Here is an 11641-nt window from a genome sequence, read left to right on the forward strand (position 1 = left end):
CTGCCAAACCCCAGCTTACCTATATAAAAAAAGTAAGAAATTTTTCAGGTGAACACATGCATAATCGCCTTTTCCTTTTTTTATGCTAAAAAGATAAATTTGATTGAAAAAACACTTGAAAAATCGAATGAGACTGATCAAGCTATATGACATAAAATTCCCTTTTATTTTCCTCTCAGGGCCCACCATGCATGAATAATACTCCCCTATCACTAGTGTAGTGGGCCTCTTCATTTCTCACGGTTCCACAACATGGGCGATTATAACTCCCTGATCAAGAAAGAACCTGCGTATGATTTCTTTTCTATCTAGAGGAGATGATCAAACGTCTAAGATCATTTGTTTCCTAGACGTGGCCGACCATCACTCGATCAACAACCTCAGTCTCTAATGGCAATCAACATACGAACTGCACGCGATCAGTGGAGGTAAAGGTCTCATAACTGCAATGAGGCGCACCCATTACGACCTTAGATTGATTTGTCCATTTGGAAGGCCTATGAAATGAACTGTGCAGGATAATCTAGAGTTGGGACACACCATTCACAGCGAACACTAGAGTTGAAAGTTGGGTCGGACGGCTCAGGTTTTCTAGAGCCCTACCCTACCCGAGAAGCTATCTTAGGTTGGGGCGGGGCGGGTGCAGATTTTTCAATGTACTTGACCACTGCTCACTTTAATTTCTTTTATGTTATATTAGCCGCTAAGTGTTTATCCTTACAAATCGTAATTTTGGGTAATAATTCTCTTTAATCTCTTTTTTTATTCTTCCTAAACTTCCACTCACTAAAAAATTGTAACTGTGGTTTAAGTTCAGGAGGAAAAAAGAAAAACAGCACATGGTGCATTGGTAAAGCATTTTAGTTGGAAATGAAGTAGCATGGGTTTGATAGATTCAATTATAAGAACCTTTGTAAAATATGAAACACATCTCAATCTTTATGTATTCTGACTAAAGCACATCAGCTCTTTTCTTTTGTTAAATCATTACTCATTTCCTTCTCCTTTCTTTCATTGTTTCATCATCATGTAATTGCAAAATCCTACCCTACCATACATGCTATCTTGGGTTGGGTTTTTATAAAACTTAAAAAACTCCTAAACCCGGCCCATGAGTCCATGACTTTGCAACCTAGCGAAAGGAATGAGATGACGGGGTAGTAAGCATTCCGACATTCCTAAATGACGAGATTACCCTTGACATAGCGACACAGTTTGTCTGAAATCCGTGGAACCTAATCTTCTCAAGAGCCAAAAATATCTCCTCTACTGGTCCGCACACTTCATTTCATCTCATCTCATCTGAGAGAGAGAGAGAGAGAGAGTTCGCCATGGCCTGTTCATCAGCTACATCCATTATCTCCTGCAAATCTACAACTCCCATGGCTTCTCTAGCACCTCCCAAGGCCTTCTCCCAAACCCTAACAATCCCCAAGGCCTTTCATGGACTCAGGAAATCCTTTCAACCTCGCTCCGTTCGGTCTCTCTCGGCTCGCAAGTCTTCGAGGACAAGATTTTCCGTGAATTGCGTAAGTCACCTCCATTTCTAGGGTTTTGTTTCGTTTCTTTTTCTGAAAGGATTATATTTGTTTCTTGGATTGCGTGGATTGAAGTTTCAGGGTTTGGTTTTGATGTATATTGTGGGGAATATTTGATAATTGTAGTTTCTTTGTGAAATTTTTCGTCTTTATCCGTGTTCCAGCGTGCATTTTTTGCAAAATTTGGTGGATTAGGGTTATCTGGTTTGGATTTATCTTCTCCTAACTGTAGATTGAAACTGAGCGTCTTGGCTCACGACTTGAACGGTATTTTTTGGCAATTTCATCTATTTCTCCTTCAACCTCTACCGTTTTATTACTATAAATAATCTTATTTAACTTAGTTATACCTATAATCTGTTCTTGAACTATAGATTTAAGAGCTTATATGTAGCAATTTAGAATGCCATTCTTGTTACACATTATGTGGGTCTGCTTCTAATAAGTGTATACTTGAGCTCGTAAGTGAAACTGTGTTCTGTAGTTTTGGTAGGCCTATTAAACTGGTAATTGTGGTGTCTCATGATTTTGACACTTCCCTAAGAATTCCTTTTTCGGTTTTTCCTTATGGTAGAGTTGAACCAGCTCGAAGGTTGATTGTAGCAACTGATTTTCATGTTCTCCATAGATAAAATGACTAAATAAGGAGAACTCGATATGAAGTCCAAATGACTGCACATAAATTTCCAAAGAAAACATGCATTCTCAGGAGTACAAATTGTAATTTTTCTCTGCGCCCTGCTGGAAAAATGCATGATATGTTAATTGATTAATACTTATATAACATGTCTTAGCTGGTGTTATTTTTTCTTTTGTATTTATAGTTCTGTCAACAGTGTTTTTAAAAGTTTTAGTGGTTTTCCTTCTAGCATCTGATTTATGCCTTTCTTTCCTTATTCTTGTACAGAGCCTTCCATTGGTTGGAAACACAGCACCTGATTTTGAAGCTGAGGCAGTTTTTGACCAGGAGTTCATCAATGTAAATAATTCTTAGTGGCCTTTACTTTAACACAGATTATCTGCACATTCATCTGCTATCAAGAGAATGTAAATGTGATTTCTCTAAATGCAAAATATGATGTAATTCACTATTTCTTTTTTATAGATAGACATGATTTATTCTTTCTCATTTTATTCTATATTTATAATGGACCTTATATCGGGTTTACGAAATTCCGGGTTTCTCACCTGCCATCTCACTATTTCATTATGCATATTCACACTTGTAAGTGACCAATCGAGTATGCCTTCAGTTTATGGTAACTTTTGAGTTTTTTCATGAAATTGCTATTATCACCCAAATGTCACATCTAGATTTGCCTGATTGTTTGTTACTGTTTTATTTCTTTATTCAATTTTACCTTTTGTGGGACATCATCAATCATGAAACGACAGTACTCTACGGAGAATCACTCAGCCAAAAGTTAGTTTGAATTTGGAAACTCTTGATAGTTTACAATTTAAACTAATGGAAGGGGAAGGTCTTGTTACAATAGTACATTTACACACATGCATATGTCTATATGTATGCATGTATGTGATAAAATTCTGCCTCGAAGGTTTCATTATCAACTATGTAAATGCTGGGACCTCAAGGAAGATAGTGGTTGACATGGTTTTTCATTTATGCAATTGATTAACTGGGAAAATGTAGCTCAAGAAAATAATTAAACTTATGTATTTTGGGTCTGTATCAGATTGGTTTGCTTAAATACCCGGATGCTTTCCAAAACTGATATCGCTTCCCCTCTATGATTACTTTACTGCATTTTTTTAATATAAGAACCAGTGGACAACTGGATGTTGATCCCAGTGTTGGAGATTCTATATATTTTGTAGAAAACAACTCAGCCACGGGATGAGAATTATTCACAGATCACTGGTGGACAATAACGAAAGATGTTGCTTGACAGCAACTTATCGATGACTAACTGATCTGTTGATCCCTGGTGTTGGAGATTCTGGTATATTTTGCTGAAAACAACTCAGTCATGGGATGTGAATTATTCAAAGATTACTGGTGGACAGTAACGAAAGATAGTTACCATTAAATAAAAATAACGAAAGATGGTGCTTCACAGTAACTTATCGATGACATGAAGAAATGAATTTGAACATCAATTTTGAGGAATCTGAAGTATGGTTCAGCTCATCAAGAAATTACATCAGATATGTAAAGCTGGTCAAAATCCAAAGAAAAGATTCTTTAACATGCATGTTGAACTCTTTGGATTTGGAAGTTCTCGCTGTCTTGATTTTAGATAGAAAATAGATATAAACAGAAATTATGTTTCTAATATGCTAGTTGTATTTGTAAGCAACTTAAATAAAAAAGTAACTAATCATTCACGTCCAATCATATAAATTGTACTTAGTGTTACATGATTGATCGGTTTAAAGTACGTAGGTTTGGATTAGCTGCCATTTTTCTTTTTGGAGCGGGTAAGAAGAGCTGCCACTGCCACGCCCATTTTTAAACAAACTAGATTTTTTTTTTGGGGGGGGGGGGGGGGGGGGGGGGGAGGGAATGACACGAAGTTCATTCATAATGCCACGATCCTTAGAATAAGCAAGAATAGAATGAATGAATTGTGTAAGGAGAACGGATCGATCATCATGGAGGAGGAGGGAATTCTTAAAGTATGTGTTTTTTTTTTTTTCAGGATCTCTGATAGTTTTCGGTCCTTTTATCCAACCGTTGAAGGTGAGGAGGTGCTCGAGAGAATGGTTTTGATGCCCCTTTTAGTTAAGGATTCCTCATTCTCGAGAACTAAAATTCTATGCTTTTTCTTTTTGAATGGTAGAGGATTTCATTAAACGCTAGCAAAGACCGAGGTGGTCAGTACAAGCGAGAGAGAAAAATACAAACACAATTTAGATACAAGAGAAACCCCACTAGGAATGGAAAGAATAGAAAAGGGATCACGGAGGGAGGAAATCAAACAACTCCAAACCCTCATTTGAGACGCCAACCCTTGCTAACCTATCGGCATCCCTGTTGGCCAACCTCTTTACGTGATTGAAAGATATATTTGATCTGCCCATGCTAGCTTGAATCTCTTTGAAAAAACTAGCAAATCTCCACGCTAGCCATCAGAATACATTGAGAGAGTACCCTTCCACTGCCACCTTATTCATATCTTCATTCTCAAGCAACTTTATTCCATGGTGAATTGCACGCACTAAAATTCTATGCTATCACATGGCTTAGTGTGAGAGGGGACTGTCAAGGAAGATAAGGAGAGGCCTAATGTGGAGTGATGCCCCATGGGTCCGATCTTTGATTGATCTTGACCGTCCACTTGATAGCCCCTTGATCTGGATCTCCTATGGCCCAAAAAATCAGACAATATGCCAATCCTTACATTTGATAATATGTAATTTTTGCTGTTAAATATGGATAGTTTAAAACAACATCTAAGCAATGGTTCACATCCAACGACAAACAATACGCATCATTGGATGCTATGGTTGGGTGATCGATGTGATTTTTGGGCCGTAAGAGATCCAAATCAAGAGCTATCAAATGAATGATTTAGATCGAAGTTACCGGAAATGCCCCCGGAATGTGGGAAGCATGCTTCTCGGGAAGCGTGTTTCGAAAGTGGGAAATGCCTCGCTTCCCATATATCGGGGAAGCGTGTTTCCGAAACGCAGGAAGTGCATTTTCCCAATTTGCTCTGTTTTTTTACTCGGTCTAGTTCTTTTTGATCGCTTGTTTGATTCTTGCTCAAAACATCTTAACTTTTGACAACACTATCTTTGTTCTTGGATTTGCAATTTATGATGGTTGTATTCAAATTGCTTGTGTTGGTTAGAAACTTGAATTTACTTGTTTTTAAATTTTGTCATTTTTTCAATTATTTTACGCTTCTCCGTCAATTTGCTTTCTGCTTCCCGCCTTCCTGGGAGCCTTCCACTTACATTTCCCGCACTGCCAACTATGGTTCGGTTCAATCAAAGTTGGGTCCCACCAAGCCATAGTGGGGGTGCCACATTGTATTAGAATGAGGTTGCCCCCCCACGCTCCCACCCTATATGATTTGTTGTTCTTAAGTAAATACTCAGCTGAACAAATGGAACATGTTGGTACATTCCAGAAAGCTGGAGTTAAAATTTTATTCTGATTGATAAGGTTAATGTACTATTAATGCTAATCAATAGTTATTTGTCACAGGTTAAGCTCTCTGATTATATTGGGAAGAAATATGTGATTCTGTTTTTTTATCCACTGGATTTTACATTTGTTTGTCCCACTGGTAAGTTTAAAGCCTATTCCTCACATATTAACACTAAGTTGAGTTGAAAGAATGAAAATCTTTAGACCAGATGTGAGTGAGTACTGAATGTTTTTCCCCCTTTTTGCAGAGATTACTGCTTTCAGTGACCGATATGCAGATTTTGAGAAGTTAAACACAGAAATATTGGGCGTTTCAATTGACAGTGTGGTAAGTTGATCCCTTTTTTCTTTAAAACACGGTTTGATGGCATCATCTTAATTACCTTACAATTTTCTTGGCAAATCAAATAGTGTCTAAAGCAGTTAAAGGTTTAGATGCTAATAATTGGAAATAAACCTGTGTGTCATACATGACACATTTATATGACTATCAGGTGAGAAGGAAAAAAATCTTTTTGCCTGCTCTTGTTACCTATTAATAAGAACACAACTTTTGCTTCTAATTTATGTTTGTTGTTTTCAACGAGTAGTACTGTCTTTTTTGTAGTTCAAAGTGGGCTTTTCTAAAATGATGGTCTTATAAAGTCAAAATCTCCCATAAAAGAATGCAGAGAATGTTTAATCATTTTTTTGTCAAAATGTCCTCCAATATAAAAGAATGCAGAGAATGTTTAATCATTTCGTCTATATTCAAATATCGTAATCTAGATATGAATGGAAGAAATTTAATTGGAGTTGCATTGGAATAACAGAATATTGAAGAAGGATTCACTCTTATGGAAGACCTGCAATGAAATGTAACTAATATATGGTGAAAACAAAGCCAAAAATTTCCCGAGCATCAATTTTCAGTTTGAAGTGATTCCTCTGTAATAGCAGATTCTTTTGTCATTGACTATTGAATATAATAGTGGTTAGTTAGCTTATATGCTTTACTGGTATTTGGTGGATGATGCATCCTATTCACTTGAATAATTAATTTACGTCTTCTCCTGGCCCTTGTTATCTTTCTGCTGGAAATTTTAATATTTTCCTATATCCTGATAATAGATATCATTCTCCCATGTAGTTTTCCCATCTTGCATGGGTACAAACAGATAGAAAGTCAGGTGGACTTGGTGATCTTAACTATCCATTGGTGTCGGATGTGACCAAATCAATTTCAGAATCCTTTGGTGTTTTGATTCCACAGCAGGTATGCTGTTACTCATTTTTAACTGGTATTTTACTCCTGTAGCCAAGGTTTTTTTTGTAACATGTCCTATGGGAACAATAGTCATTATGGACTAAAAGAGCTTACTGCTTACCAATAATCAAAGCAATTATTTATGATATTATCGTATATTGTGGTTCAAAAGAACCATATTTTTTGTTCTTTACTAGATCTCAGCAATTAATAAATGACTTATGGTGTGACCAAAAGAATTTGTAACTCTATGTTCTAATCCAATTTTAGGTACAATTGTTCTAGTTTGCATTTGGTTTCTCAAATAGTGGTCTGTTTTGTGCATTTAACACTATATACAATCTAGATCCATTGCAGAAATCTCACAGCAGAAGCATGCTCATTAGAATTGTTTCTTGGCATAGCACATGGTTCTGCAAAAACTACAGTTTTATTCTTCTCAATAACCCCCTGATTTATATTGGTTACCATTCTCAAACAAAAAAAAAACTCCCTGATTTGTAGTACCCTTTTCAACTCTTTTTTGTTCTTCTCGTGTACATGTGTGCTTGATGTAAGTGTGGAAGCGTGGGGGTGCCGGTGTCTATGATTTCTTGACATGGATTCCTGTGTCAAGTGTTGACATGGGTACAAGGTGTCTGACATGGCAACTCCTAATAATTCAGGAACAGGGGCATACTATTGATTACTAATAATAATTTGCAACAAGAAAAATGTGGTATTCATTCAACAAACTAAGAAATCTTAAGATTAAACAACTACAAGTCAAACGTTAGATCATTAGAGAACAATGCATTCATCTATTTAAGCTATGATGAAGCAGAATGAGAACTTGTTGTCAATAAACCACTAAGTCAACAGTCAACACTCGTAGCAGAACTAGAACTTGTTGTCAGCAAGCTATAACTTCTCCCGTTCTCTTCAATCGTCAATATGCAGTGGAAAAGAGAAACCAACAACAATATAATGAATATAATATTAGAAGAATTTGTTTAGGATTAAATAAACCTCTAAGTCAACAGTCAACACTAGTAGCAGAACAAGAACTTGTTGTCAGCAAGCTATAACTTCTTGTGTTCTCTTCAATCTTCAATATGCAGTGGAAAAGAGAGACCAACAACAATATAGTGAATATACTATTAGAAGAATTTGTTTAGGTTTCTTGGTTTAGGCGGGTTTAGAAGAGTTTGTAGCTTTGTATCTGCTATTTTAAATCCATATATAAAAAAAGCCAACGTAGAATAGGAGGATTTAAGAGGACTAGACATTGTGGTAAAAAGCCAATTGATCTTCTTTATGTTGTTGACAAGAATGACATTATTTAAGATGAAGAAAGTCAAGATTCAGGTGTGGACTATTTTAGTGGCATGATATTTTGGCTGGTAGAATGCCCAAAAGGAAAGTAATTTCTAAGTTACTTCCTCCTATCCCAATGTGATTAAGCTGAATGTCAACTGTTGCTGTCTTGGCAACTCCGGTCCGACGGACTTTTGGGGCAATTTTAGGGATAATGAGGGGTGTATTCTGTTTACTTCCTTGGGTTTGGTTGGCCATGCCAATCCATCCACTGCGGAGGTGAAACCTCATCATTTTGCTCAGAGTTTCTTCTTTAGTCATATGGAAGGGAGACAGGCTGAAGGTGATTCAGCTAACGTGATTTCTTGGTACAATGGGTCGTAAGACAGGGCCGTGAGGATTTTTAGTAGGAGAGTCATCATATTCTCAGTGGTGCTAATGACTCAGCTGACAAGTTGGCTGTTGGGTATAGATAGATGATATAGCCGTGTGATTTTTCTTTCTTCAATAAATTTGTTTTCTTCGTAAAAAAAAATTCAGGCTTGGACCGATGAAATAATTTTCAGAAATAAATTTATGAATGTGCAGTCTAGCAAAGTGGGAGGAGCAGGAACTAGTGGTTCTCAGAAGTATAGCAGAAGCATCTAAGGAAATGTTGTTTAAGATAATATCAAATTATTTAGAATGAGTCAGAAGCATCTAAGGAAATGCTGTATAACAGTGTAAGATAATATCAAATTATTTAGAATGCGTATCCATATCTAGTGGAATATGGAAACAAATTTATTTAATAATTGTTTATAAACAAAAGGGTGGCCTAGTACACGAGGCTCCCGCCATTGCGAGGTCTGGGGAGGGCTAGATGTACGCAGCCTTACCCCTGTTCTGCAGAGAGGCTGTTTCCGTGACCCAAACCGTGACCACCAGGTCACAATGGAGCAACCTTACAATTGCGCCAAGGCTCGCCCTCTTAATAATTGTTTATCAATACCTGAAATATCTTGATTCAGAAAATGACAAACAACAAATAATGCAAAGTTGATTCACTTTAAGGTGGTTCTGCTGGAATCTACTGTAGTACTAGTTGAATGGTGGAACAAGTGATCTCGATTCTGGGCTCAGGAGCTAGAGTATGGTTCCAGAGGGCAGAGTGAATGGCAGCAGTTTATGTAGAAGATTTCTGTTACTAGGTTATAGCACTAATGGTTGAGGGCCTTGAGGCTTTGTATCTCAACCTTGAGGTCGCAGGTTCGATCCCAACTTACTTACCAAAAAAATGGTTTGGCACTAAAGATTGCATAAATATTGTTGTCGTTGTCGGGGATGGAACTTGAGAGGTGCGAAGGATAGTGCACTTAAAATATAGAATTACTGGAAACCACAAATACATTAGAAGGATTTGTGTATGGTATATGGAGTGCTAACATTCAAGAAGATTTTCATGGCTTTGTGTGTATGCACTATGCAATGAGCATTGGTCTATAATTAGGCCTGTAACTTACCCAAGTAAATAAAAAGAACCTGTGTGCCATTTGTTGCATAGTGCCAGTTCTTATGCTGAATGCCACTGATATATCAGAGGCAACCTTTGGTTCCATAGGCTTGGTTGCACGGTGAAAAACAGTTTGCACTCTGTATTGCTTAAGTGTTTTTTTTGTATGTAATTGTGCATATTTATAGTCTATTTTGACAGAATAATCTTTTTCCTATTTCTACGCGCCATTCTTCTTAATTTTTCTTTTTTAATATTACGCAGTGGTCTTTTGCGGTGGCGAAATGTGCTTCGCTACCAAGTACCAACATTTTGATCCGTCTTTCACTCTTTTATAACTAAAATCAAAGAGAAAAACAACTAGGCATGTTAGAGTTGTGATGCAGAAATCTTGAGAAGTGTAATTCATTAAACTATTTATTTGAGAAATCATTGCAAGTAGATGGTTTAGAATCTAGAAAATAGAAGAGACATACTTTTTTTGCCAAGAGTTAAGGTTAGTTTGGGGTACACTTGATTCAATTATCCAAGAAGAAACATGTCAGATGAACCTGGCACCTCTAGTTGGTGAATGGTTCCAGGTTCAAAACAATAAAGTCAGACACTAGCTTTATCTGACATGTTTCTTCTTGAGAGCTTTAAGAAAATATATTCAACGAAATGCATTTTCAGATGATGGTAATGTAGGCAAATAGAACAAAGGTTATAATGCAAATTATTGATCTGCAAGTAATCCTCTTGCTCATTAATAAAAAGCTAAACAAAGAAGCGTCCCTGAAAAGTGAGTCTTGACTTAATATTTTTTATTCAGCTTCTAAGAGTTTGAATTTCATCTTATTAATGACTAATGAGTATTTATTTTTACAGGGGATTGCATTGAGGGGGCTTTTCATCATCGACAAGGAAGGAGTGATTCAACACTGCACCATTAATAATCTCGCTATTGGCCGGAGTGTAGATGAGACAATGAGGACTCTTCAGGTAAGCGATGAAAAAGAGAGGGAGGGGATCCTGCTCTACTTTGTTAGGGGGATACAAAGGGAAGAATCTCTTCTTTCTGTCCTTCTATTGAAACCTTTTTATTGTGAATATCCTCTGCAGGCTCTGCAGTATGTGCAAGAGAACCCTGATGAGGTGTGCCCAGCTGGGTGGAAGCCAGGGGATAAGTCAATGAAGCCAGATCCCAAGCTTAGCAAGGAGTATTTTGCTGCAATATGAAGGAAATTTGGTAGTATCTCTGCTGTATCTTTCTTGTTGGAAGAGCTCCCAAGAGAGTTTTGTTTCCTGGCCTGCAATTTAATCTTCTAGTAGTTTAGAGATATTCCCCGAGTCTATATAATTTCATTGCCACTTTTCTTGAATAATTGAATGACATTTTCAGGGTTTTGAATTCATTGGCCATAGCAACCCTCTCTCCCTCTCTCTCCCCATGTTCATGTTCTTCGTTATGTTGTTTTAATACTTTCATCTAATATCAAAGTGTCTTCTGCAGCTTCCTAGAAGAAAGTCTTGATAAAGCCAGCAGTAATATATTGCACCGATGGGATCACCTTCCATTGATTTAGACCAATCTATTGGTCGCCCTGGACTTTCCATGGGGCTTAAAGAATCACTCCAATTTGTTGTCAATAACTTTTGGTCGACCATTTCCAACCTCATTATTCCTGGTCGATGCTATGCATGGGTCTAAAATGGTGGGCCCACCCCATAAAAATGAAGTGTAAATGGTAGCTCACCAGATGCATGGGTGACTCAACCCATCAAACATTGTGTAAAATGATGGGCCCCACGCATGCTATTCATGAGGTGAAAAAATTCCATGCAAAAATTTAATGGGAGGTCTAAGGTTCCTTTTGACTACTAAATAGCTTATAAATATAAATTTTTATAGTAATTAAATTTCTTACAAGCAAATCTCTCCACAGTGGGCATGGAATCATGTTGGTTTA

The 11641-nt window shown here is 37.1% G+C and overlaps 1 protein-coding gene across 1 annotated transcript; it reads left to right on the forward strand.

Annotated features, from left to right (window-relative positions):
• The first annotated feature begins 1270 nt into the window (after nt 1–1270).
• On the forward strand, nt 1271–11086 carry LOC143881890 (2-Cys peroxiredoxin BAS1, chloroplastic-like). The gene is made up of 7 exons (XM_077385221.1): nt 1271–1529; nt 2446–2517; nt 5716–5797; nt 5907–5986; nt 6788–6913; nt 10560–10673; nt 10794–11086. Exons 1-7 carry the CDS (start codon nt 1332–1334, stop codon nt 10908–10910), a joined length of 789 nt encoding a protein of 262 aa, XP_077241336.1. The 5' UTR covers nt 1271–1331; the 3' UTR covers nt 10911–11086.
• The last annotated feature ends 555 nt before the right edge of the window (nt 11087–11641 follow it).

This window comes from Tasmannia lanceolata, unplaced genomic scaffold (genome assembly GCF_043159265.1).
Source record: "Tasmannia lanceolata isolate RefF3 unplaced genomic scaffold, GAP_Taslan_0.1 ptg000007l, whole genome shotgun sequence".
Lineage (NCBI taxonomy): Eukaryota > Viridiplantae > Streptophyta > Magnoliopsida > Canellales > Winteraceae > Tasmannia > Tasmannia lanceolata.